Source organism: Ranitomeya variabilis, chromosome 4 (assembly GCF_051348905.1).
Source record: "Ranitomeya variabilis isolate aRanVar5 chromosome 4, aRanVar5.hap1, whole genome shotgun sequence".
In the NCBI taxonomy this organism is placed as follows: domain Eukaryota; kingdom Metazoa; phylum Chordata; class Amphibia; order Anura; family Dendrobatidae; genus Ranitomeya; species Ranitomeya variabilis.
In genome coordinates this window covers 6,553,691-6,579,416 of record NC_135235.1, presented here as the reverse complement: position 1 = coordinate 6,579,416, position 25,726 = coordinate 6,553,691, and the positions used below count along the sequence as shown (strand labels likewise).

At 48.8% G+C, this 25,726-nt stretch overlaps 1 protein-coding gene across 3 annotated transcripts in view; it reads left to right on the top strand.

The window, feature by feature from the left end:
* Positions 1-25,009, top strand: part of LOC143769409 (uncharacterized) — a 54,218-nt gene extending 29,209 nt beyond the window's left edge. The window contains exons 1-7 of one of the 3 annotated variants that reach the window (XM_077257896.1): positions 21,288-21,860; positions 22,038-22,121; positions 22,203-22,313; positions 22,390-22,476; positions 22,673-22,784; positions 24,312-24,401; positions 24,482-25,009. In XM_077257896.1, the coding sequence (XP_077114011.1) occupies positions 21,707-21,860; positions 22,038-22,121; positions 22,203-22,313; positions 22,390-22,476; positions 22,673-22,784; positions 24,312-24,369 (606 nt within the window). In that variant the 5' untranslated portion in view covers positions 21,288-21,706 and the 3' untranslated portion in view covers positions 24,370-24,401; positions 24,482-25,009. Of the gene's footprint in view, positions 1-21,287; positions 21,861-22,037; positions 22,122-22,202; positions 22,314-22,389; positions 22,477-22,672; positions 22,785-24,311 lie in introns of those variants that run through there. The other 2 variants (XR_013214390.1, XM_077257895.1) reach the window with 2 other exon arrangements.
* Positions 25,010-25,726: the final 717 nt, after the last annotated feature.

The following is a 25,726-nucleotide window of genomic DNA, read 5'->3' as shown; positions in this document are numbered from 1 at the left end:
GGGTTCTTGAATTTCCAGTGTGGATTTTGATAGGGTTTTTGTTGACCATATAAGTTACCTTTCTTTATTCTGCTATCAGTAAGCGGGCCTCACTGTGCTAAACCTGGTTCATTTCTGTGTTTGTCATTTCCTCTTACTTCACCGTCATTATTTGTGGGGGGCTTCTATCCAGCTTTGGGGTCCCCTTCTCTGGAGGCAAGAAAGGTCTTTGTTTTCCTCTGCTAGGGGTAGCTAGATTCTCCGGCTGGCGCGTGTCATCTAGAATCAACGTAGGAATGATCCCCGGCTACTTCTAGTGTTGGCGTTAGGAGTAGATATATGGTCAACCCAGTTACCACTGCCCTATGAGCTGGATTTTTGTATTCTGCAGACTTCCACGTTCCTCTGAGACCCTCGCCATTGGGGTCATAACAGTTTGCCAGGCCAGTATTAAATGTTTAATGCATTGCAGAAGAGGGATTATAAGAAAGAAGATTCTGAGTTTTTTTTTTCTCCTTCCCCTTTACCTCAGAGTGGCTATGCTTGCTGCAGACATGAATGTCCAGACCTTGATTACAAGTGTGGACCAGCTGGCTACTCGTGTGCAGGGCATACAAGACTATGTTATCAGAAATCCTAGGTCAGAACCTAAAATACCGATTCCTGAACTGTTTTCCGGAGACAGGTTTAAGTTTAGGAATTTCGTGAATAATTGTAAATTGTTTTTGTCCCTGAGACCCTGTTCATCAGGAGATTCTGCTCAGCAAGTAAAAATTGTTATTTCGTTCTTACGGGGCGACCCTCAGGATTGGGCTTTTTCGCTGGCGCCAGGAGATCCGGCATTGGCTGATCTTGATGCGTTTTTTCTGGCGCTCGGTTTACTTTATGAGGAACCCAATCTTGAGATTCAGGCAGAAAAGGCCTTGCTGGCTATGTCTCAGGGGCAGGACGAGGCTGAAGTGTATTGCCAAAAATTTCGGAAATGGTCCGTGCTGACACATTGGAACGAGTGTGCACTGGCCGCTAATTTTAGAAATGGCCTTTCTGAAGCCATTAAGAATGTTATGGTGGGTTTTCCCATTCCCACAGGTCTGAATGATACTATGGCACTGGCTATTCAAATTGACCGGCGGTTGCGGGAGCGCAAAACCGCAAATTCCCTCATGGTGTTGTCTGAACAGACACCTAATTCGGTGCAATGTGATAGAAAAACCGCAAATTCCCTCATGGTGTTGTCTGAACAGACACCTGATTTAATGCAATGTGATAGAATCCTGACTAGAAATGAGCGGAAAATTCATAGACGCCGGAATGGCTTGTGCTACTACTGTGGTGATTCTACACATGTTATCTCAGCATGCTCTAAACGTATAGCTAAGGTTGTTAGTCCTGTCACCGTTGGTAATTTGCAACCTAAATTTATTCTGTCTGTAACTTTGATTTGCTCACTGTCATCTTATCCTGTCATGGCGTTTGTAGATTCAGGTGCTGCCCTGAGTCTCATGGATCTCTCATTTGCTAAGCGCTGTGGATTTACTCTTGAACCATTAGAAAATCCTATTCCTCTTAGGGGTATTGATGCTACACCATTGGCAGCAAATAAACCGCAGTATTGGACACAGGTTACCATGTGCATGACTCCTGAACACCGCGAGGTGATACGTTTCCTGGTTTTACATAAAATGCATGATTTGGTTGTTTTAGGGCTGCCATGGTTACAGACCCATAATCCAGTCCTGGACTGGAAGGCTATGTCAGTCTCAAGTTGGGGCTGTCGTGGTATTCATGGGGATTCCCTGCCTGTGTCTATTGCTTCTTCTACGCCTTCGGAAGTTCCGGAGTATTTGTCTGATTATCAGGATGTCTTCAGTGAGTCTGAGTCCAGTGCACTGCCTCCTCATAGGGACTGTGACTGTGCTATAGATTTGATCCCAGGCAGTAAATTTCCTAAGGGAAGACTGTTTAATCTGTCGGTACCTGAACATACCGCTATGCGTTCATATATCAAGGAGTCTCTGGAAAAAGGACATATTCGTCCGTCTTCTTCCCCTCTTGGTGCGGGATTCTTTTTTGTGGCAAAAAAGGACGGATCTTTGAGACCTTGTATTGATTATCGGCTTTTAAATAAGATCACTGTCAAATTTCAGTATCCTTTACCGCTGTTGTCTGACTTGTTTGCCCGGATTAAGGGTGCCAAGTGGTTCATCAAGATAGACCTTCGTGGTGCGTACAACCTTGTGCGCATTAAGCAAGGTGATGAATGGAAAACCGCATTCAATACGCCCGAAGGTCATTTTGAGTACTTGGTGATGCCTTTTGGGCTCTCCAATGCGCCTTCAGTTTTTCAGTCCTTTATGCATGACATTTTCCGGAAGTATCTGGATAAATTTTTGATTGTTTATCTGGATGATATTTTGGTTTTTTCTGATAATTGGGATTCGCATGTGGAGCAGGTCAGGTTGGTCTTTAAAATTTTGCGTGAAAATTCTTTGTTTGTCAAGGGCTCAAAGTGTCTCTTTGGTGTACAGAAGGTTCCCTTTTTGGGGTTCATTTTTTCCCCTTCTGCTGTGGAGATGGACCCAGTCAAGGTCCGAGCTATTCTTGATTGGACTCAGCCCTCGTCAGTTAAGAGTCTTCAGAAGTTCTTGGGCTTCGCTAACTTCTACCGTCGTTTTATCGCTAATTTTTCTAGCATTGTGAAACCTTTGACGGATATGACCAAGAAGGGCTCCGATGTAGCTAACTGGGCTCCTGCTGCCGTGGAGGCTTTTCAGGAGTTGAAACGCCGGTTTACTTCGGCGCCTGTTTTGTGCCAGCCTGACGTCTCACTTCCCTTTCAGGTTGAGGTGGATGCTTCGGAGATTGGGGCAGGGGCCGTTTTGTCGCAGAGAGGCCCTGGTTGCTCTGTTATGAAACCTTGTGCCTTTTTCTCTAGGAAGTTTTCGCCTGCCGAGCGAAATTATGATGTGGGCAATCGGGAGTTGTTGGCCATGAAATGGGCATTTGAGGAGTGGCGTCATTGGCTCGAGGGTGCTAAGCATCGTGTGGTGGTCTTGACTGATCACAAAAATCTGATGTATCTCGAGTCTGCTAAACGCCTTAATCCGAGACAGGCCCGCTGGTCATTGTTTTTCTCCCGCTTTGATTTTGTTGTCTCGTATTTACCAGGTTCAAAGAATGTGAAGGCCGATGCTCTTTCTAGGAGCTTTGTGCCTGATGCTCCTGGAGTCGCTGATCCTGTTGGTATTCTTAAAGATGGAGTTATCTTGTCAGCTATTTCTCCGGATCTGCGACGTGTGTTGCAGAGATTTCAGGCTGATAGGCCTGAGTCTTGTCCACCTGACAGACTGTTTGTCCCGGATAAGTGGACCAGCAGAGTCATTTCCGAGGTTCATTCCTCGGTGTTGGCAGGTCACCCGGGAATTTTTGGCACCAGAGATCTGGTGGCCAGGTCCTTTTGGTGGCCTTCCTTGTCAAGGGATGTGCGGTCATTTGTGCAGTCCTGTGGGACTTGTGCTCGAGCTAAGCCTTGCTGTTCTCGTGCCAGCGGTTTGCTCTTGCCCTTGCCTGTCCCGAAGAGACCTTGGACACATATCTCCATGGATTTCATTTCTGATCTTCCGCTATCTCAGGGCATGTCCGTTATCTGGGTGATATGTGATCGCTTCTCCAAGATGGTCCATTTGGTTCCTTTGCCTAAGCTGCCTTCCTCTTCCGATCTGGTTCCTGTGTTTTTCCAGAACGTGGTTCGTTTGCACGGCATCCCTGAGAATATTGTGTCAGACAGAGGATCCCAGTTCGTTTCCAGGTTCTGGCGATCCTTTTGTAGTAGGATGGGCATTGATTTGTCGTTTTCGTCTGCTTTCCATCCTCAGACTAATGGACAGACGGAGCGAACCAATCAGACTTTGGAGGCTTATTTGAGGTGTTTTGTCTCTGCTGATCAGGACGATTGGGTGACATTCTTGCCGTTGGCTGAGTTTGCCCTTAATAATCGGGCCAGTTCCGCCACCTTGGTTTCGCCTTTTTTCTGCAACTCTGGTTTCCATCCTCGCTTTTCTTCGGGTCATGTGGAGCCTTCTGACTGTCCTGGGGTGGATTCTGTGGTGGATAGGTTGCAGCAGATCTGGAATCATGTGGTGGACAACTTGAAGTTGTCACAGGAGAAGGCTCAGCGCTTTGCCAACCGCCGCCGCGGTGTGGGTCCCCGACTACGCGTTGGGGATTTGGTGTGGCTTTCTTCCCGCTTTGTTCCTATGAAGGTCTCCTCTCCCAAATTTAAACCTCGTTTTATTGGGCCTTACAAGATATTGGAAATCCTTAATCCTGTATCTTTTCGTCTGGATCTTCCTGTGTCGTTTGCTATTCACAATGTATTTCATAGGTCCTTGTTGCGGCGGTACATTGTGCCTGTAGTTCCTTCTGCTGAGCCTCCTGCTCCGGTGTTGGTTGAGGGCGAGTTGGAGTATGTGGTGGAGAAGATCTTGGATTCTCGCCTCTCCAGGCGGAGGCTTCAGTACCTGGTCAAGTGGAAGGGCTATGGTCAGGAGGATAATTCCTGGGTGGTCGCCTCTGATGTTCATGCGGCCGATTTAGTTCGTGCCTTTCATGCCGCTCATCCTGATCGCCCTGGTGGTCGTGGTTGAGGGTTCGGTGACCCCTCACTAAGGGGGGGGTACTGTTGTGAATTTGCTTTTTGCTCCCTCTAGTGGTTACTAGTTTTTTGACTCTGGTTTTTCTGTCATTCCTTTTATCCGCACCTGGGTCGTTAGTTAGGGGTGTTGCTATATAAGCTCCCTGGACCTTCAGTTCAATGCCTGGCAACGTAGTTATCAGAGCTAGTCTGCTGTGCTCTTGTCTACTGATCCTGGTTCCAGTTATATCAGCTAAGTCTGCCTTTTGCTTTTTGCTATTTGTTTTGGTTTTGTATTTTTGTCCAGCTTGTTCCAAATCTATATCCTGACCTTTGCTGGAAGCTCTAGGGGGGCTGGTGTTCTCCCCCCGGACCGTTAGACGGTTCGGGGGTTCTTGAATTTCCAGTGTGGATTTTGATAGGGTTTTTGTTGACCATATAAGTTACCTTTCTTTATTCTGCTATCAGTAAGCGGGCCTCACTGTGCTAAACCTGGTTCATTTCTGTGTTTGTCATTTCCTCTTACCTCACCGTCATTATTTGTGGGGGGCTTCTATCCAGCTTTGGGGTCCCCTTCTCTGGAGGCAAGAAAGGTCTTTGTTTTCCTCTGCTAGGGGTAGCTAGATTCTCCGGCTGGCGCGTGTCATCTAGAATCAACGTAGGAATGATCCCCGGCTACTTCTAGTGTTGGCGTTAGGAGTAGATATATGGTCAACCCAGTTACCACTGCCCTATGAGCTGGATTTTTGTATTCTGCAGACTTCCACGTTCCTCTGAGACCCTCGCCATTGGGGTCATAACAGAGGACTATTCCGGGAGCTCAGCAGGGACGAACTACAACACATAGCGCTAGAAGGTAGACACTGATTCCCACCTGTAAAGAGAACTCCTGATGTGCCTTTGGACCGGCCGGTCTCTGACAACCCAGTTAACAGTGCTCTGGACTGAGGTCTCCAAAACCTTCAGTAAAGAGGTAAAGAGACTGCAACCTGGTGTCCTCATTATTTACCGCGACCTGCACCCCACAACTGCACCGTTACAACACCACTTATTGCACCGGACGACCCCCACTGACAGACAGGGCCACGGACCGGGTCTAGCCACCGTGACAACCCCAGAACTGAGACTCAGAGGCCCGGCTCCGGGTACCCCTCGGCCCTGCGGCGGTGTGGGGGCGCTCCAAATTTGGCGTCACGAACAGGATCTACTTAAGCCTGAAGAATCAGGTCATGTGTGCCTTGGAACTGTGATTTATTGCGCTTGAATTGTACTTTATTGAAAAGACTGTGTATTGCCATTTACCGCCACAATTCGCCATTGCCGCGCACGGAGGGAGGAGCCTTAGCTACGTGGGCGGAATCAGCCAAAAGAAGCGCGGAACGGAAAGCGCGGTAAGGCGCCAATCCCGGAAGAGGAACTCCGACCTCCAGCAGGTTAGTGGGAGGAAGGGACAGCCATGTCTGAGTCGGGAGGAGAGGAGGTGGCGGTCGCAGCCGCGGACGTAGGGGCAGCTCCGGTCCACGCAGCGGGCGAAGCCGCGGCCCTAATACCACCACCGGTTGCCGCAGAACCCGCTGTTCCCCTCAGCCAGCCGGACACTGCCGCTAACACAAAAGCCATAATGCCCTTTTCTATGCCGTACCTGCCCGGAGCGGCCTGGCTCCCACGATACTCTGGGGAGTCGCATACGTTCACTGACTTTAAAGAGGGGCTCTGCAGCCTGCTCGAGTTCTATCCCCTAACCGAGCCTCAGAAGGTCCATATGATAACCGGCCAACTCTTTGGGGCGGCTCTGAGAGAATTGAAATCCTGGCCCGCTGAGGATAAAGAAACTGCACAACAGATTTTTGCCAAGCTTAAAGCCACCTTTGATACTCGCACTGCTACAGAAATTAAACTGACTTTTTATGGATGCAAACAAAGGCCACAGGATAGCTTACGGGACTATGCCCTTAATCTCCAGGAAGCGATGCGGGCCATTAAGCAGAGTGACCCCGGCAGCATGCAGGATGAGGATAAACTTCTGAAGGAGCGGTTCATTGAGGGGCTCCTGTGCAGTCACCAGCGGGGCCAATTGCACTTCCTGGCCATGCAAAATCCAGACTTGACTTTTGCGCAGTTTAAAGATAAAGCTATCCAGGCATTGCAGGAGCGACAGCCCAGCCGCGCAGTACCACCCAGGCGCCCCGCTCTCACATACCACCAGGAGGTGGCATCGGATACCCCAGTTGCCGCGGAGGCCGACGCCCAGAGCTTCGAGGACGACTCCCCTGCAGGACTCCGTCTCCAGATGCAAGAGCTAACCAAGAGCGTTGCTGCCCTGGCCCGGACGGTGCAGTCCCTACAGGAGGCCCCCAAAGAGAAGATCCAGTTGGCTTCCAGCCCGGAGGATGTCCCTTGGATGCGACAGAGGAGGACTCCGCCGACCAGGAGCCGGCCCGACGATCGCTTCCACCAGGATGGACGACCCATCTGCCGCCGCTGTCACCAGGTGGGCCATCTTGCAAGGTACTGTCCTTTAAACGAGCAACCCCTGGGGCAAAGGGCCAACCCCCAGGAGTAGGACGGTCAGGCCCGCTTAAACTGACTTTTTATGGATGCAAACAAAGGCCACAGGATAGCTTACGGGACTATGCCCTTAATCTCCAGGAAGCGATGCGGGCCATTAAGCAGAGTGACCCCGGCAGCATGCAGGATGAGGATAAACTTCTGAAGGAGCGGTTCATTGAGGGGCTCCTGTGCAGTCACCAGCGGGGCCAATTGCACTTCCTGGCCATGCAAAATCCAGACTTGACTTTTGCGCAGTTTAAAGATAAAGCTATCCAGGCATTGCAGGAGCGACAGCCCAGCCGCGCAGTACCACCCAGGCGCCCCGCTCTCACATACCACCAGGAGGTGGCATCGGATACCCCAGTTGCCGCGGAGGCCGACGCCCAGAGCTTCGAGGACGACTCCCCTGCAGGACTCCGTCTCCAGATGCAAGAGCTAACCAAGAGCGTTGCTGCCCTGGCCCGGACGGTGCAGTCCCTACAGGAGGCCCCCAAAGAGAAGATCCAGTTGGCTTCCAGCCCGGAGGATGTCCCTTGGATGCGACAGAGGAGGACTCCGCCGACCAGGAGCCGGCCCGACGATCGCTTCCACCAGGATGGACGACCCATCTGCCGCCGCTGTCACCAGGTGGGCCATCTTGCAAGGTACTGTCCTTTAAACGAGCAACCCCTGGGGCAAAGGGCCAACCCCCAGGAGTAGGACGGTCAGGCCCGCAGCATTGGAGAACCAAGTATATTGGAGGACGACCAGTTCTCCCTGTAGTGATTGATGGAATCCCCTTGAATGCTTTGCTGGACACCGGTTCTCAGGTGACGACTATACCTTACGTGCTCTACAAACGGTATTGGGAGGACGCTGATATTACTCGTGGCCCTGACGATGATTTCACCATAATCGCCAGTAATGGTCAGCCGTTGCCACAAGTGGGGTATAAGGAGGTCACCATCAAAGTGGGGCGGGTGGAATTGAAAGCCCAAGGGATTGTGATTGTAGATATTGATCGTCGAGAATGTAATCCCATGATGACTCTTGGTACTAATGTTATAGAAAATTGTCTTGCAGAAGTGATTGTTTTGTTGCAACAGGTGGCAGAAACCGCTGGCCACAGTGAGCAACGTGCCCTGCAGAAGGAAATCAGAGCTCTGATGCAGAGACAGCAGGTAGAGCTGACTGGTGGTGAGATTGGTCGTGTCACTGTAAGTGATTCAAACCCCATCGCGATACCTCCCAAGAGTGAAATGTTAATATGGTGTCGAGCAGCCATAGGCCTCAGGGGTAAGGACTACCAGGCCTTGGTAGAACCCGTATATTCAGACAATAGCCCTACTGTTCTGACAGCCCGGGGGGTGGTCGACGTCCGACAGGGGAGAGTGCCCGTACGTGTCCTCAATTGTGGGGAGGAAGAGGTCCACCTAACCAAGTATACCACGCTCGCCAAACTGTTCACTGTCAATAATAGTGTAATACAGACACCTGAACCCTTGGTCCCGTCAAACGTGGCGGAGAACAAAGGTTCTGCAGAGCACTCGAAAGACTGGTGTCGGGAATTGCATGTGGGCACTGACTCTACCCCATCTCATCAAATACAGGGGGCTTACAGGGTGGTACACGAGTACGAGCAGGTATTCAGCAAACACCCCTCAGATTTTGGGCAGGTGAAAGGGATCCAACATCACATCCCCACGGGAGATCACCGACCCATAAAAGAGAGATATCGCCCTGCACCCCCAGCTCATTACCAGTGTGCCAAGGACATGTTGCGGGAAATGAAGGAGGCTGGGGTGGTGAGAGACAGCTGTAGCCCCTGGGCAGCTCCGTTAGTCCTTGTTAAAAAGAAAGATGGTACAATGAGGATGTGTGTTGATTACAGGCAGTTGAATCGCATTACACATAAGGACGCATACCCACTGCCTAGGATAGAGGAGTCTCTGGCTGCCTTAAAATCTGCTAATTACTTCTCTACCTTAGATCTCACCAGTGGGTACTGGCAGGTTCCTGTAGCAGAGGCGGACAAAGAGAAGACGGCCTTCACGACGCCAATGGGTCTCTGTGAGTTCAACTACATGCCCTTCGGATTGTGCAATGCTCCCGGAACGTTCCAGAGGATGATGGAGTGCTGCCTGGGACACCTGAACTTTGAAACCGTGCTACTATATTTGGATGATGTCATTGTCTTCTCTAAGATCTACGAAGACCACCTGAAGCACCTGGCCGAGGTGTTTGAAGCCCTATCCAACTTCGGCTTAAAGGTGAAACCGTCCAAGTGTCATCTGCTGAAACCTAAAGTGCAGTACCTGGGCCATGTGGTGAGCGCTGAAGGAGTGGCCCCAGACCCCGACAAGGTCACAGTGATTAAGGACTGGCCAAAGCCCAGTGACCTCCACGAAATCCGGCAGTTCCTCGGGCTGGTAGGCTATTACCGGAGGTTCATTAAGGACTTCACCAAGAAGGCCGCACCCTTGCAAAACCTGTTGGTGGGCCAACCAAAGAAGACCAAGGGGAGGAACACCCCCTTTGATTGGAACGAAGAGCTGGAGGAATCCTTCACCTGCTTGAAGTCGGCGCTGACGGGAGAAGAGGTACTGGCTTACCCCGAATACGACCAACCGTTTGTGCTGTACACAGATGCCAGTAATGTGGGACTAGGAGCCGTGCTGTCTCAAGTCCAGAAAGGCAAGGAAAGAGTGATCGCTTACGCCAGCAGGAAACTCCGTCCCACGGAAAGGAACCCTGACAACTACAGTTCCTTCAAACTGGAATTCCTTGCCCTTGTCTGGGCAGTGACAGAGAGGTTTAAGCACTACCTGGCCTCCGCGAAATTCACCGTCTTCACGGACAACAATCCGCTAACGCATCTGGGTACTGCCAAACTCGGGGCTTTGGAACAGCGGTGGATGGCCCGGCTGTCCAACTATGATTTCACCATCAAATACCGGGCAGGACACCAGAATGCCAATGCCGATGCTCTGTCCCGAATGCCCAATTTACCAGAAGTGGGAGAAGACCCGGAGGCACTTGAAGAGGTGGAGCTGCCTGCCTTCCATCGCCCCAAAGCCACTCAGAGCTCTCACCATGTGAAGAACAGGCACAAGAACCAACCGGATGCCACGCTGAATCCCCTGCCCCACCACGGATGGGCAGAAACCCAGGATAGTGACCCCGCGGTCCGTCAGGTGAAGGAGCTCTTGACGCAGGCTGGGTTGCACCCTGGCCCAGATGATCCACAAGAAACCCAACAGCTGTGGAAGGGGAGAAGCAAGCTGTTTATCCATGATGGCAAGCTGTGCAGGAGGAGCATCGACCCACGTACTCATGAATTGGTGTGGCAGATAGTGGTGCCAAGGCGAGATGCGCCCATGGTTCTGGGAGCCTACCATGATGGAGCCGGACACTTCGGATGGAGGAAGCTGGAGAAGCTACTCCGAGGGAGGTTCTATTGGATTGGCATGAAGAGAACCATTGAGAAGTGGTGTCGGGAGTGTGGTCCATGTAGTCTGCGCAGAAAGGACCGTGACAGTCAACGGGCTCCCCTGCGGCCTATCATCACCAAACGGCCGCTTGAACTGGTCGCGCTGGATCATGTGAAGCTGACACCTAGCCGGTCGGGCTATATCTACGCCCTTACCATCGTGGACCACTACTCCAGGTTTTTGGTGGTTGTGCCTGTTAAAGATCTAACGGCCAGGACTGCCGCCAGGGCCTTTCAGCAGCACTTTTGTAGGCCCCATGGCTACCCAGAGAAGGTACTGACCGACCAGGGACCTGCCTTTGAAGCAGAAGTGTTCCAAGAATTCTGCCAGCTGTACGGGTGTAAGAAGATCAGAACCACCCCGTACCACCCTCAAACCAACGGGATGTGCGAGAAGATGAACCAGGTAGTAATCGATTTATTGAAGACCTTGCCTGTGGAGGAACGGAACCTGTGGCCGACAAAGTTGCCTGACCTGGTGGATATGTACAACCACATCCCAGTAAGTTCCACCAACTGTACTCCAGCGTACCTGATGCGAGGAAGGTCTAGTCGGTTACCCGTTGATCTGGACATGGGGGTCCTAGTACCCGAAGATACCTCGCCGGAGGCAGATTGGGATACAGAAAGGCAGCGAAGATACCGCGAAGTACAGGAGTGTGTAGAGAGAAGTCTCGCCCAGGCTAGGCAGAAACAAGAAAGGGACTACAATCAACACGCTCCTGCGATTCCCCTGTCACCTGGCGAGCAAGTGCTTAAACGAAAGAGGAGGTTACACAAGCTCGATGACCAATGGGAAGCGGAACCGTATACCATCTTGCCATCCGACTTCGACAACACTAAGGTCTGTCTCATCAGCAAGGACAGAGGGGAGACCTCGACAGCGGTATCCAGGGATCACCTTAAGGTCTGCCCCGATAAGTTGAAAGAGAGGGGCACGGCCCCAGAAATCTCCCCGCCGGTGGAAAAGGAGAAAATGTTCCATACTGTCCTTGGTGACTTTCCCCAGTCCTGGACTCAGATAAACCAAGCCGTTGTGGTACCTGTCGTAATGTTTCAACAGCCGGACCCGCCAGAAACAATGGTGGTACCAGATCATCTGGCTCCACTACCTCAACAAGCCTTACCTGATGAAGCCCTGCCAATCGTTGAACCGGCAAGTCCTCCCTCTGCTATCAGTGAATCTGCTGTACCCACTGTTGATAACCGCAGCTCTGAGAGCCCCAACCTGCCAGTGCTACCCAGACTCACTAGAAGTGTAGTTAGAAGACAGCGCACTACACCAGCGGTAGCAAGCATAGCGGGCCCTGTTAGGCCAATAGCAACCCCTGCGCTGTGAAGGTCCACACGCAGCACTCAAAATCAAACTCCCCTCCGCTACAAAACTTGGAGGTATTGATAAGGGCTGCTATTTAATTGAAAATGTTTGTATGCATATCTTTTTGTTACAGGTTTTTAAATGGACACTAGAGTAATGGACGGTGAATTGCTCAAAAACTTTCATAAGGGGGACCCCTTTGTTTACCCGGGGTCCCCGCTGTTTCAACCACTGAACTGAGAGTCATAAACTGTGCATGACCTAACTTTCGCAACGTTCAAGAGTCCTCACCTCCCGTAAAGGGAAGCATTGTTATGTTTAATTGTTTATGCTATTTCAAAATGTTGTGTGTTTCCTGTTAACATGTATTTTTGTTCTTGTTTTCCCAGTCCCGGAGTACTGGATTTAACCGGGGGGGAGTGCAGCGCCCCAGAGTCCTGGTCGTTGCAGTACTGTGGCCCCGCCACTATGGAGAGCTATGGTACGTCTGATTGCACTAAGGAGTTTCTCTGACCAGGTACCCTCACACCACACTTCACACTCCGGCCACCAGGGGGGGTGGTCCTATCTAGTAGGCCACTCCTCACAACTCTGGTAAAACTGGGGGTTGGACAGGAAGACAGGGAGAAGTAACTGGGAAGAGCTAGTGAGAGGACCTGTCAGGGATGGGATCCTGGCAGACTCCTCAGAGCAGAACTAACCAGTGCACAACGGGAATACAGTAAAGAAGTATTGGTACCAGAAGGAGTCGTGCTGTTAGACCGAGGCAACATCCTTCTGAGGCGCAAACAGTCGGTGGCCGGAACGCCGAGCAAGTAAGAGACTTTAAGTACACTGCAAACCACGGCCGGACAGCTAATTACAGGTTGGCTGTCTCACTTAACACCTAAGCAGACAACGGAGGCAGCTGTGGGAGAGGGGCGACTCTAGGGTCCCGGAAGAACTCCAGGCCTACCCCGTCATACGGGTGCGTCCTACCATATCATCTGGGGGACGGAGAAAGCGAACATCAGAGACAGACAGAAACAGTTGTGAGGACTATCCCGGGAGCTCAGCAGGGACGAACTACAACACATAGCGCTAGAAGGTAGACACTGATTCCCACCTGTAAAGAGAACTCCTGATGTGCCTTTGGACCGGCCGGTCTCTGACAACCCAGTTAACAGCGCTCTGGACTGAGGTCTCCAAAACCTTCAGTAAAGAGGTAAAGAGACTGCAACCTGGTGTCCTCATTATTTACCGCGACCTGCACCCCACAACTGCACCGTTACAACACCACTTATTGCACCGGACGTCCCCCACTGACAGACAGGGCCACGGACTGGGTCTAGCCACCATGACAACCCCAGAACTGAGACTCAGAGGCCCGGCTCCGGGTACCCCTCGGCCCTGCGGCGGTGTGGGGGCGCTCCATCTGCACCATCATCAACAAACCAACCACGACCTTCTGCAGGACAGGACTCCAATTGAGATGAGGATGAACATTGACATAGCAGTGGTTTTACACTACCCCTGGATACCTCACCTCAAGCTGCGGCCATCCCACGCCGGGGCCAGCGTAGGAGGGAATTTCCCACCACCGGTAACAGGCGCCAAATAGACACTGGCTATTTAGATGATCTCTTGTGCACTGTTAACGATGATGGTGAGGAGGCATATGCTCAGAGTCTTGCATGCTATTTGCGCACAATTCCCTGCAAGGTGAGGCTGCGTGCCAAAGGTGCATTCCAAACTGTGATCAATTCATGCACAGAACCGAAAAACCCAAATGTTGTTTTCAACTTCCTTGAAAGATGGCAATTGTCCACCGACAACCACCTACACATGTCTGGAAGCCTGGATGAGCAGCCTACAGACCTCCCAGAACCACCTCCACCACGGTACACATCACCCCAGCCACATCAAACCACGTCACAACATCACCAAACAACATGCACACTACTCAAATCCAGCTGTCCCTGCCCAATATGGCCACTTGAACATGCCCACTGTAGGAGAGTGGCCACAACATGGGTATGCTCAACATGGCCATTCTGGGGTGTAGTATGGCTACCATTACCCAATCCAGCCTCATCCACCTCTCAGGGGCCCAATCAGGTAGGACCCCAAAATCCACAAAGCACTCATGCTCGGCTCCCGCCATCACCTCCACCTTCATACCAGAATTTCTAACAAAGTGTACTTTAATGGGTAATGTTGTTGTTTGCAAGTTTCATGATGCCCTGGAATATTATCCCAAGTTGCCATATGATTGGAATATGGTATTTCTTTTTGCCAAATACACTTGAACTAAATAAACCTGTAAGCTTTCTGTTTTGAACAATTTACTGTATATGGAAAGCAGAATTACAGAAATTACACTGAAAGGAGGATAAACAGAAAGTGAAAAGCCCATTTCCTAACCCACGTGCAGATCACTGGAATGGTGCATTTAAAGTAACTGATAAAGAGTCATCGTCAGGCTGGTTTATTGACTCAGGAGCAACAAGTCACATGACTAGTGATAAAAGCTTCTTTACTGAACTTGATGAAAATAAGAAGGAAGCAATTTATCTTGCAGATGGAGTAAAATAACCACAGAAGGTATTGGACAAGGAATGCTAATCTGTCCTGATAGATTTGGGCATAATTCAAAATTACTAGTAAAGGAAGTGTTATATGTTCCAGGACTAGAAGGAGGATTGTTATCCGTAAGGGTACTGTCACACTCTGCAACTTTCCAACGATCACGACCAGCGATACGACCTGGCCGTGATCGTTGGAAAGTTGTTGTGTGGTCGCTGGGGAGCTGTCACACAGACCGCTCTCCAGCGACCAACGATGCCAAAGGCCCCTGATAACCAGGGTAAACATCGGGTTACTAAGCGCAGGGCCGCGCTTAGTAACCCGATGTTTACCCTGGTTACCATCGTAAAAGTAAAAAAAAAAAAAACGTACATACTCACATTCCGGTGTCTGTGAGGTCCCTCGCAGTCTGCTTCCCGCTCTGACTGAGTGCCGCCGTAAAGTGAAAGCAGAGCACAGCGGTGACGTCACCGCTGTGCTGTGCCACTGCCTTACGGCCGGCAGTCAGTCAGTGCGGGAAGCAGACTGCGAGGGACCTCACGGACACCGGAATGTGAGTATGTACGGTTTGTTTTTTTTACTTTTACGATGGTAACCAGGGTAAACATCGGGTTACTAAGCGCGGCCCTGCGCTTAGTAACCCGATGTTTACCCTGGTTACAAGCGAACGCATCGCTGGATCGCTGTCACACACAACGATCCAGCGATGACAGCGGGAGATCCAGCGACGAAAGAAAGTTCCAAACGATCTGCTACGACGTACGATTCTCAGCAGGGTCCCTGATTGCTGCTGCGTGTCAGACACTGCGATATCGTATGGATATCGCTGGAACGTCACGGATCGTACCGTCGTAGCGACAAAAGTGCCACTGTGAGACGGTACCCTTAAGCGTCTAGCAGCCAAAGGACTTACTGTAAAATTCAAAGATGATAATTGTACAATCCAAGAGGGAGATAAGGTAATAATGTCAAAGCAGGTGAACAATTATATCATCTAGACACATTAAAGCAGGGGTGGGGAACCTCAGGCCCCAGGGCCATTTACGGCCCAGCGATAACCTTTTATCAGACCCCCGAGCAGATTCTCAGGGACCGCATTCTTGGGCAGGGAGCTGTATTTTGATTGCCACCAGCTCATTAATTTCATCTTGCCCTGTCAGCACACACACAGTGCTCACTACTGAACACTGAAGGGCAGGCAATGGAAGATTATATCCTGACACCGGTGCAAGAGTCAGAATGTACTTTGTGCGCAGAGTTCATACAGCCCCCGAAGGATGGTAGAAATATCCAAATTGCACTTGGTAGAAAAAAGATTCCCCCCCCCCCCGCATTAAAGGAACAGATAAAGTTATGTACACATGACCACAAGAATTGTATTCACATGCGGCGTAGACGTCTAAGACACAGACACCCTGAGAGTATAATGGCGTTACAAAAGAAGAATGTGACAAAAGACCTACTGATATCTGATTGCTCAGTTACCGTAATATGTGAATGTTGTATAAAATCTAAAGCTACAAGAGTATCTATAAGGGAGTGCGACAAAAAGCACAAGACCACTTGCCTTGGTGCACCTGGATGTATGTGGACCCATGAAAGTGACCACATCAGGAGGTAGTAGATATGATGACCTTCATGGATGACTACTCAAGATACACAGTCACGTACTTGATAAAGAACAAAAGTGAAGTTTTTGAAAAATTAGAAGACTATGTGACAAAGTCAGATAACAAGTTTCAGAGGAAGCCAAAGAGAAAATTACCTAAGGGTACCGTCACACAGTGAAATTTTCATCGCTACGACGGCACGATTCGTGACGTTCTAGCGATATCGTTACGATATCGCCGTGTCTGACACGCTACTGCGATCCGGATCCCCGCTGAGAATCGTACGTCGTAGCAGATCGTTTGAAACTTTCTTTCGTCGTCTAGTGTCCCGCTGTGGCGGCATGATCGCATGGTGTGACAAAGGTGTGCACGATATTGTATACGATGTAAAGGGCGGAGGAGCTGGCTACGTAGGAGCGCTAAATTCTCCACCTCCTGTGTGCTGATTGGGCAGTGCAATACTGTGCGCTCATTCGACAGACAAAGGACTATTGTTCCCTGCGGATAAAACCGGAGCTGTCGAGCGCTCTATTCATTTCTCTCTGGAGCACGTGCTGGAAACAGAACTCCTAAATTTGCTGGATTCCCTGGACTTTGATAACTACTATAACTACAGACTTTTACCGCAAAAGGTATGTATAACACTACAGCGTAGCAGATGATGCGCTTCAATGGGATAAACGCTGGAGCGTGCTCGATTGTTCCTTTATGGAGAGTAGGGTAGAAGGCCAGAGAGCCTCAGGTACACAGCTGTAGCGTGGCCCAATAAATTAATCCTTTTTCAGATCGAGCTGTAGCATGGTTGACTGCCCCGTTTATGCCAGTAGTAACATATATAGTTATTAGATCAACGGTCAAAACATTGTTTTGTAAGCACGTGTATTTATTGTACGTTTGTTTTCTTTTTTAGGAAGTATGCTCACTTCCGATGAGAGTTCAGTCGTTGCTGCTGCCCTGTTATTTGAGGCAGCACGTCTCCTAGAGGAGAGACGTCCTAAACGAAAACGTCGCATGTGGACCCGGAGCTGGCTGCAGAAAAGATCCACATTGTCACACATGGGTCTCATAAGAGAGTTACGTGATAATAACCCTCATGATTTCCGAAACTACCTTAGGATGTCAGAGGAATCATTCAAGATAATACTGTCTGCTGTTACGCCCCTCATACAAAGGCGTGATACGCCGATGCGTGCAGCCGTGCCCGTGGATGAAAGGTTGGCGGTGACACTGCGGTTCCTGGCTACAGGAAGGTCTCTTCAGGATTTGCAGTTTTCCGCAGCTGTTTCCAGACCTTTCCTCAGCGTTGTGATTCCGGAGACATGCGAGGCCATTGTGCTGAGCTTAAGGCATTATATGGAGGTACTACTATTTAATTTGGGATGCTGTGTTATGTTGATATATTATACTAGCTATGTAACCCATTCTACGCCCTGGCGGCGCACATTTCTATTGGTATCTGTTCGCCATCCTATCATGAGCTGCTCCAATCCTGCGGCCCCATTCTGACATGTGCTGCTGCGATCCTGCGCCTCCATTCTGACATGTGCTGCTGCGATCCTGCGCCTCCATTCTGACATGTGCTGCTGCGATCCTGCGCCTCCATTCTGACATGTGCTGCTGCGATCCTGCGCCTCCATTCTGACATGTGCTGCTCCCATTTTGCAGCTCCATTCTGACATGTGCTGCTACAATCCTGCGCCACCCTTCTTTTATTTGCTGCTCCCAACGTAATTTTATAGGTTATATTATTTCGATATATTGTTTAGCACGCCCTCTCAGTCAGTGAAGCCGTCTGATAAAAAGGCTGCCTGCATATTCAGGATTGTTGACTTTTTTATACTAATCCATACTGCGCGTCAATCACTCTAGGATGTCCACATGAGAGTGTATGTGCACAACAAGATATTTGACCTAATTTGTACATGTTTCCTTCTCATCTTGCAGTTTCCCAAGACGGCGGAGGACTGGAAGAGGATTGCTTCCGATTTTGATCAGCTGTGGCAGTTTCCAAACTGCGGTGGCGCATTAGACGGAAAGCATGTGCGCATCACGCAACCAGCCAACTCTGGATCCTTTTTTTTCAACTACAAAGGATATTTCAGTGTGATCCTCATGGCCCTTGTCAATGCAAACTATGAGTTCGTAGATGTGGATGTTGGCATGAATGGTCGAGTCTCCGACGGTGGTGTTTTTGAACACACTTCATTTGGGGAAAGCTTGAGGAACAATCAACTGCAGTTGCCAATAAATGAAGACACAAAAGCAAACCTCAATTTTGTTTTCATCGCTGATGAAGCTTTCCCTCTTCATCCACATTTGCTGAAGCCATTTGCGCAGAGAACACTCACACGGGAGCGCCGAATCTATAATTACTGGTTGTCGAGGGCCCGTCGTGTGGTTGAAAATGCCTTTGGGATTATGGCTAATCGGTTTAGAGTGTTCCACACAGCTATCAACTTGAAGCTGCCGTCTATAGACTTTGTGGTTTTGGCATGCTGTGTGCTCCATAATTTCCTGAGACGTCATGATACCAGCTCCTACTCTCCTCCTTCATTCATTGATGCAGTGGACCCAAGAACCGGAGATATTGTGCCTGGGGAATGGCGGACACAACCTGATAATTTCACAGCTCTTCAAGCACTTGGATCTGGCAGACAGGCAGACGATGCAAGGGACTGTCGAGAAAAATACTGTCAGTACTTTAATGGTTCTGGAGCTGTAACCTGGCAGGATTGCGCTGTCTAAAAAAAAAAATTTCTTTTTGCTTTGCTGTTTACTCAACAATATGTAGGATATGCTTTCGTGTCCACAATTTAATATGGCGAGTAGGTCACTAACTTTTGTGTAATAAAATTAAATTGTATTTATTACTCCCGTAATTCTTGGTTTTTCAGTTAAGATAAAGTGGTCCTCATATGACGTCCTATGTCGTCAAGGTGTCCTGTGACTCTATAATCCCCATTGACGGGATACTACGTTATAGCGATCGGTCTAGATTGCATTCCAAAGTCAAATGGCGACTTCCTTCCATTTCAAGCTCTGCCATGCATGCACCCAAACAATGGTTTACCCACACACAATCGTCTTTTAAATCATATAAACCTCTCTAAATTACTTTAAATGAGATGAGATGCCTATAAAATGGTGCTGTTAACCCTTATATCTTGGTAAACATTAAAGAAAGAATGCGAAGATTTTTTGTTTTTTTGTAACAATTTCTTGGTATTTAACAACAAAATATTACATAACCAAAAAAAACAAAAAAAAATTATCTCCTTCCACGGCCCAACAGGTGTCGCAGCGTCACGCCCTGCTGCTCTACTTGAGCCTGGAGGATCACTGCTGTCCGCTCCAGGCGCAATTGTCTCGCCATGAGCTCTCTCAACGTTGGGCGGTTCTGTGGATAGAAGAGGTTGGAGAACTGACGGTGATTCCCCTGAAAATACATCTCGACCTCTGGGGCACGACCATAGTGTGTTGTAAATTTAAATTTGGTCTGGCCCCACAGGGCCATGTTTATTTTATTAAATTTTACATTTTTAGTTGTCTATTGTGACATCTCGCAGATAACCACTCGTATTATCTTGATACTTATGGAGAAGGGACGCCGGTTCTACATTGCCAGAACCAGAGCTGCTAATTTCCCATCCCAGCGATCTGGCCACTGCTGCAGCACCTAAAAGGAAATAATAACAGATCTGGTTAACTATGGAACACGCCGTTGGGAAGCGCTCGCTGTTTTGGTCACTTACGTATGGTAGCTTCTGGGGAGAATGCCGCCGACCCGGGGGAGGAAGAGGAGTGGCGGAAGTGAGGTGTTGAGGGTGGTGTAGGGGTGCGAGGCCGTCTGCTCTCTAAAGATGGTGGAGGCGTGGTAGGCCGCTGGGTCATTACTGCGTCTGTAATGTATTCAAATATTTCCGCTACCCTCTTATGTCACGTATGCAGGTAAAAAAATAGCAATCAATTATTGTTAACTTACGTGACGTCCCGGGCTGTGGGCTCCCACTGCTGGCGGAAGGTGTTGTACTGCTGGCTATGGCTGGTATACGTTGCCGCCGCTGTCTCTCTACACATAAAGTAAACATACGCAACCTTTAAAAACACATGTAGAGTGCTGCAGATCAAAGGTAACAATATACTGAAACTGATAATTAATATCACACTTCACAGGGGTGCGAGGGTGCATTGTCGCAACAGATGGTGGAGGTGTGGAAGGCCGCCTGGTCATTACTGCGCCGGTAATGTCTTCAAATATTTCAGCTACCCTCTTATGTCCCGTATGCTGTTAAACAAAAAACCAATCAATGATTGTTAAACTTACGTGATGTCACGGACTGTGGGCTCCCACTGGTGTCAGAAGATGGGGTACTGGTGGCAATGGCTTGTATCACTTGCCGCCGCTGTCTCTCTACACCTAAAGTAAAGAATCGCAATGTTTACACACAACAGTGGAGTGCTGCAGATCAAAGCTAACAATATACTGAAACATAAAATAGAGATCACACTTTACAGGGGTGCGATACTCTGACATGTCTATAGCGTCTCCGTTTCAGCAGATTGTGCAGAGGACACCACACGACGCTGTTTTTTGGTGCCCCTAAAAACATTTAAAAAGTTAATGAATGTGTCACAAAACGCTGCAGAGGTAATGCGTTTACATTTGCATTCTGCGTTGCGTGTCCAAAGCTGCATCGCTCACCAAAAAAGTAAACATTATAATTTAAGGTTCTATACATGTACATGTCAAATAAACAGTGTTGACACAACAGCCGTACCCCATGGATGCCCAAGCCACATAAACACTGAAACAAAGACGATGAGCGCTGCGGATTGATAACGAGAACGCCAAAAAGGTATTTCTGGAGTCGGCGTCACAATCGCGACGCAGTGCTGAAACGGAGACGCTATAGCGATGTTGATCGCGCGGCATGAGTCAAGGACCTCCTCTGGGCGTGGTTAGGTGGTTGAGCGTTTTTGAGGGCAAAATGGCGGCGCGTCAGCGTTCAGCTCCTCTGGGGCGGCCAGAGATGGCATTTTTTGTGCACCAAATGTATGCCCTTGACTATGAGGGCCGGGATAGTCGACCTGCGCACCCGAACCTGCACAAGCAGGAGGTGCTGCGCCGCATTGGGCGCATGATGGAGAGGAGGTTTGGCGTCCGACGCAGTGCGCAGCAGCTGCGTAAAAAGTGGGCAGACCTCCGCTATAAGACCCCGCAGCTTCTGGCAGAGTTGCGTGCGGAGCCACAGCGTGGTAAGTACCAGTATGGGGGAATCGGGAGACGCACGCTGCCGGGAGGTTAAGAATGTGAAACATGCTCCGGTCAGGGGTTCCAGAATCTCCACCGAGACATACAATTTAGTGATTGCCGGGAGGGGGAGAATCAGGAGACGCGCGTTGCCGTGAGGCGCTTCCTTGTTATGCAAAAATACGTGTCTCAGGCCAGGTTGACCATTAAACACCAGAGCCCCCACCCAATGCATAGTCTAGCATCACAGGGAAGAGTGATCTCTATTTTCTATATATGTACGTAGATTTGGCGACTAAAAATTTCATTTGGCTCCTAACTTTTCCCGCCAATGATGCCTAGGTATTTGTTGGTAATTCTGGAGCCCTGTACTTTTGTTGTCAACATATTAAGGTTCTTTAATGTTTGTGTAGGGAGACGGCGCCGGCAACAGCCACCAGCACCAGCATCCTCCACCAGCGGCAGCCCACAGCCCGGGACATCACGTATGTTAACCATCATTGATTGCAATTTGCTATTTTATTACTGCATACGGGACATTAGAGGGGAACATTTCTTTTGGCTCCTATTTTTTCCCGCCACTGTTGCATAGGTATTTTTATTAATTCTGGAGCCCTGTACTTTTGATGTCTGAATATTACCGTTCTTTAATGTTTGTGTAGGGAGAAGGCGCCGGCAACAGCCATCAGCAAGAGCCGGCACGCCTTCATCCGCCACCAGCGGCAGCTCACAGCCCGGGATATCACGTATGTTAAACATCATTCATTGCAATTTTATTACTGCATACGGGAAATTAGAGGGGAGCTGAAATACTGTATAGATTACAGACGCTGTAAGGACCAGGCGCGCTACCACCCCACCGCAGGCCACAACACCAGCCTTCCGCCACTCATCTTCCTCCCCCGGGTCGGCGGCATTCTCACCAGAGGCCACCCTTCGTAAGTGACCAAAACTGCGAGCGCTTCCCCACAGCGTGTCCAACTGTTAACCATATATGTATTTGCTTCCTTTTAGCTGCGGCAGCTGGTGCACAAGCGAGGGGATGGGAGGTGAGCAGCTCTTCCACCTCTTCCGGGGATGACCAACCGGCGTCCCTTCTCCGTAAGTATACAGACAGTGGGAGGGGTTATCGGTGGGATGTCACATTTGACAACGACGAGAATGAAAAAAAAAAAAAAAAAGGGCTCAACCTCTGGGACAGGACCAAATTGACTGTATAGTAAATCTCAGGGTATGTTCACACATGCCGTACTTGCAGAGTAATCACCGTCCGTTCTCCGACCTCTTCTATCCACAGAAGCGACCACCATGAGAGACCTGCTGGCCAAGCAGAGGCGGCTGGAGGGGACCGCAGCGCACCTTCAGGGGACAGCAGCGCGCCTGCAGGAGACAGCAGCGCGCCTGCAGGAGTAGGTTAAAGATCATGGACGCATGCTGCGCCAACTGCTAGCCCACCGCCGTGGGACTATGTAATTTATTTTTTGGTTAAAAAAAAAAATAAGTAAATAAAACGTTTGACGTTTAAAACACAGTTATTTTTACCTTTATTTTGTCTTATGTTTTAATGTACTAGGGGAGCAGGCCTGGGCCAGCCGAGCCAAGGCACAGACAAAAGGGAAAGAAAATGTAGACAGCGCTAAAGAGTTTGCAAAACGCATCCTAAAGTGCCTCCATCTTGTACGTCCGCTTGCCAGATGCACAAGATGGCTGCCAGAGATGTTTTATATACGGGGGGGGGGGGGGGGTTTGGGGCATACCTGCAACCAAATCCCAATCACAACATGGTTAATGCACGTATCATAGAAATCAGTGAGATATATTGGCGGTCAGGCCTGTGTTCTTTTGTGGGATGTCCTTTGTTTCAGTGATAAGGCAGAGGTGCATCTACATACTAAATGAATATTGGCCATAGAGTTAATGGAGGATATAGGTGTACACTGTCAAAATCTTGAGTGAATAGCCTCTGTCCTGTTTGTGACCCATCATTATCTACATATGTACACAAGTCCTGTGGGGTTCCATCGGAGATAGACATCATGTCTCAGACCTATGCATATGTATATAGATAAACAATGCCTTGTGTAGGACTTTAGGGCTGGCTCCAACATGTTCATTGAAAGAACAATGGTTTATTACCCAAACACCACAGGCCACCACCACCATTAGACTTTTAAATGCACAATTGATCGTTTGCCATGACGTACTATCCCGTTAGAGGATATTAGTCACAGGTCACTTTGACGTGATAGTACGTCATATGGGATTAAAGAGTTAACCACTTTATATAAATAAAAGAGCCGTGAATAACGGGAGTAATGCAAAAAAATTTTATAAAAAAAAGAGACTTGCCTATGAAAACAATGTCGTTGTTGAAACCAAAAGCATAAAATATCGATTGTTCAGTTTACGCTAAACATACAAGTTTTGTTTTTACAAAATACAATACAAAGGTATTATACAGTCACCATGTGACAAGTGGGCCTGTGTGACTTCAAACGCCAGGGCTGAATGTTAGTCCCAGTCCGGCCCTGGTATACTGTATGGCAATCTCTGTCGTAGGAAAAAAGATGTATAAAACACCTCAGGCAGCCATCTTGTGCATCTGGCATGCCGATGCACAAAATGGAGGCACATCAGGATGTTGTTGTGCGCACACAATATGGAAAGTGAAACGTACTCTTTTGTGTCTGCCTCGGCTGCCCCTGGACTGCCCCAACAGTAAATTAATACACCACGCAACATTACGGTTAAATATACCGCTTTTTTGGGCCATGAGGCATCCCACACTGCCTCTGAAGCAGAAGTGCCCTCCGTGTCAAAGCCTCAACCTCCAAGTAGGTTCCCACAATAATGTGATTTCGATTAGGTTGCAGGTAGGCCCCCCCGCAGTCACTGTTGCCATATATGCTGACAGAATTTTTTTTTTTCAATCAAAGAGGCAAAGACACAGCGCCGGTGCCACCACAAGGCATCCCACACAGCCTCAGAACCTGAAGTGCCCTCCGTGTCAGTGCCTCGAACTCCTAGTAGGTTCCCACAATAATGTAATTTGGATGCCGGTCCCTCCCCCTACTGTATTAATTACTGTCTGTTTTTTGACCTACAGCAGGCGGCACCGTGACCATGGAGGATCTAAAAGCCGGAATTGAAAAGGTGTTACACAACCTGGCGCAGATTCAGGAACAGCAGAATGTGGCAATGGTGGGGTTGCAGAAAGTTAGAGCCTTGTGCCAACTGCTGGAGGCAGGACAAAAAAAAAAATCTCGCTTTGTAAAGTTTATGTTGTTAATGTTAAAAAAAATATAAATATTTTTCTTCCATTTTCAAAGTTGTGTTTATTGAAATGTACATTTCGTTAGTTAAGTTTATATCTGCCCTCATACTGTGCTGTGGACCCATTTTGTCGATGTGATCGAGACCCACCAATCAAGCTGTCGAGATTGAACTTCAAGAAAAAGGTTTTATTAAACAAACTATATTAAAAAGTAACAAAAAATACATAACATTATAAAAGCAAACTATCACAATTCGTGATACGCCGAATCTTCAATCCTAAAATTTTGATGCCTCATGGGCGAAGCAATGTGTGAAGGAATTGGCGTGTAGGAGTTGGGGGGTGGCGGGCCAAAGTGGGAAACGGGGACATTGTTTCGTATAGGTGTCTGTGCCCAACTATTAAAATTTGAACACTGTGGCCGCTCCATTGGCGGGGAACAAACAACACGTGCGTGCTCAGATAAACTGCCATCAGAACCCTTGCTGACAGCATCAAAAATTACACGCTCCGCTAGAGTTCTTTGTCTGTCAGTCATTTTGGCCAGTTTGTCCACAACGTAGTGTCCAAAGCCCTGCAACGCAGGGCTCCTATTGTTCGTTAATGCCTGTTTGGCCAGGGTTACAAGTTCATGGGAGACATCCGAGGTGGCTTTACGCTTCCTTGATCTTTGCCTCAGTTCAGTCTGCGCAGGTGCAGCCTCCACAATTGTACTCGTAGAGCTGTCCAATGCACTGTCCTCCTGGGGAGAATAAAAAAGGAACTTATTAACCAGAAAAGAAAAAGGTAAACCACCCTAACCGCATTCCAACTATATATTCGTATACATGTGAAAATGTTGTAATATATTATTATATTAGTAATATCATTCTTAACATTCCCATTTATGTATTATTTTGCACTCCACTGTTCTGACTACTAGGGGAACCTGATTCACATTTTAGGGTCAAAATAGTGTCACCAAGAATACTTATCTGCAGCTGGAAGCAAAACTATTTTCAATTTGTTTTGATGTAATGGGTTATGAAGGTCGCCATTTAATACTTATTACGTTCGCCATATTAAACTTGACTGTGA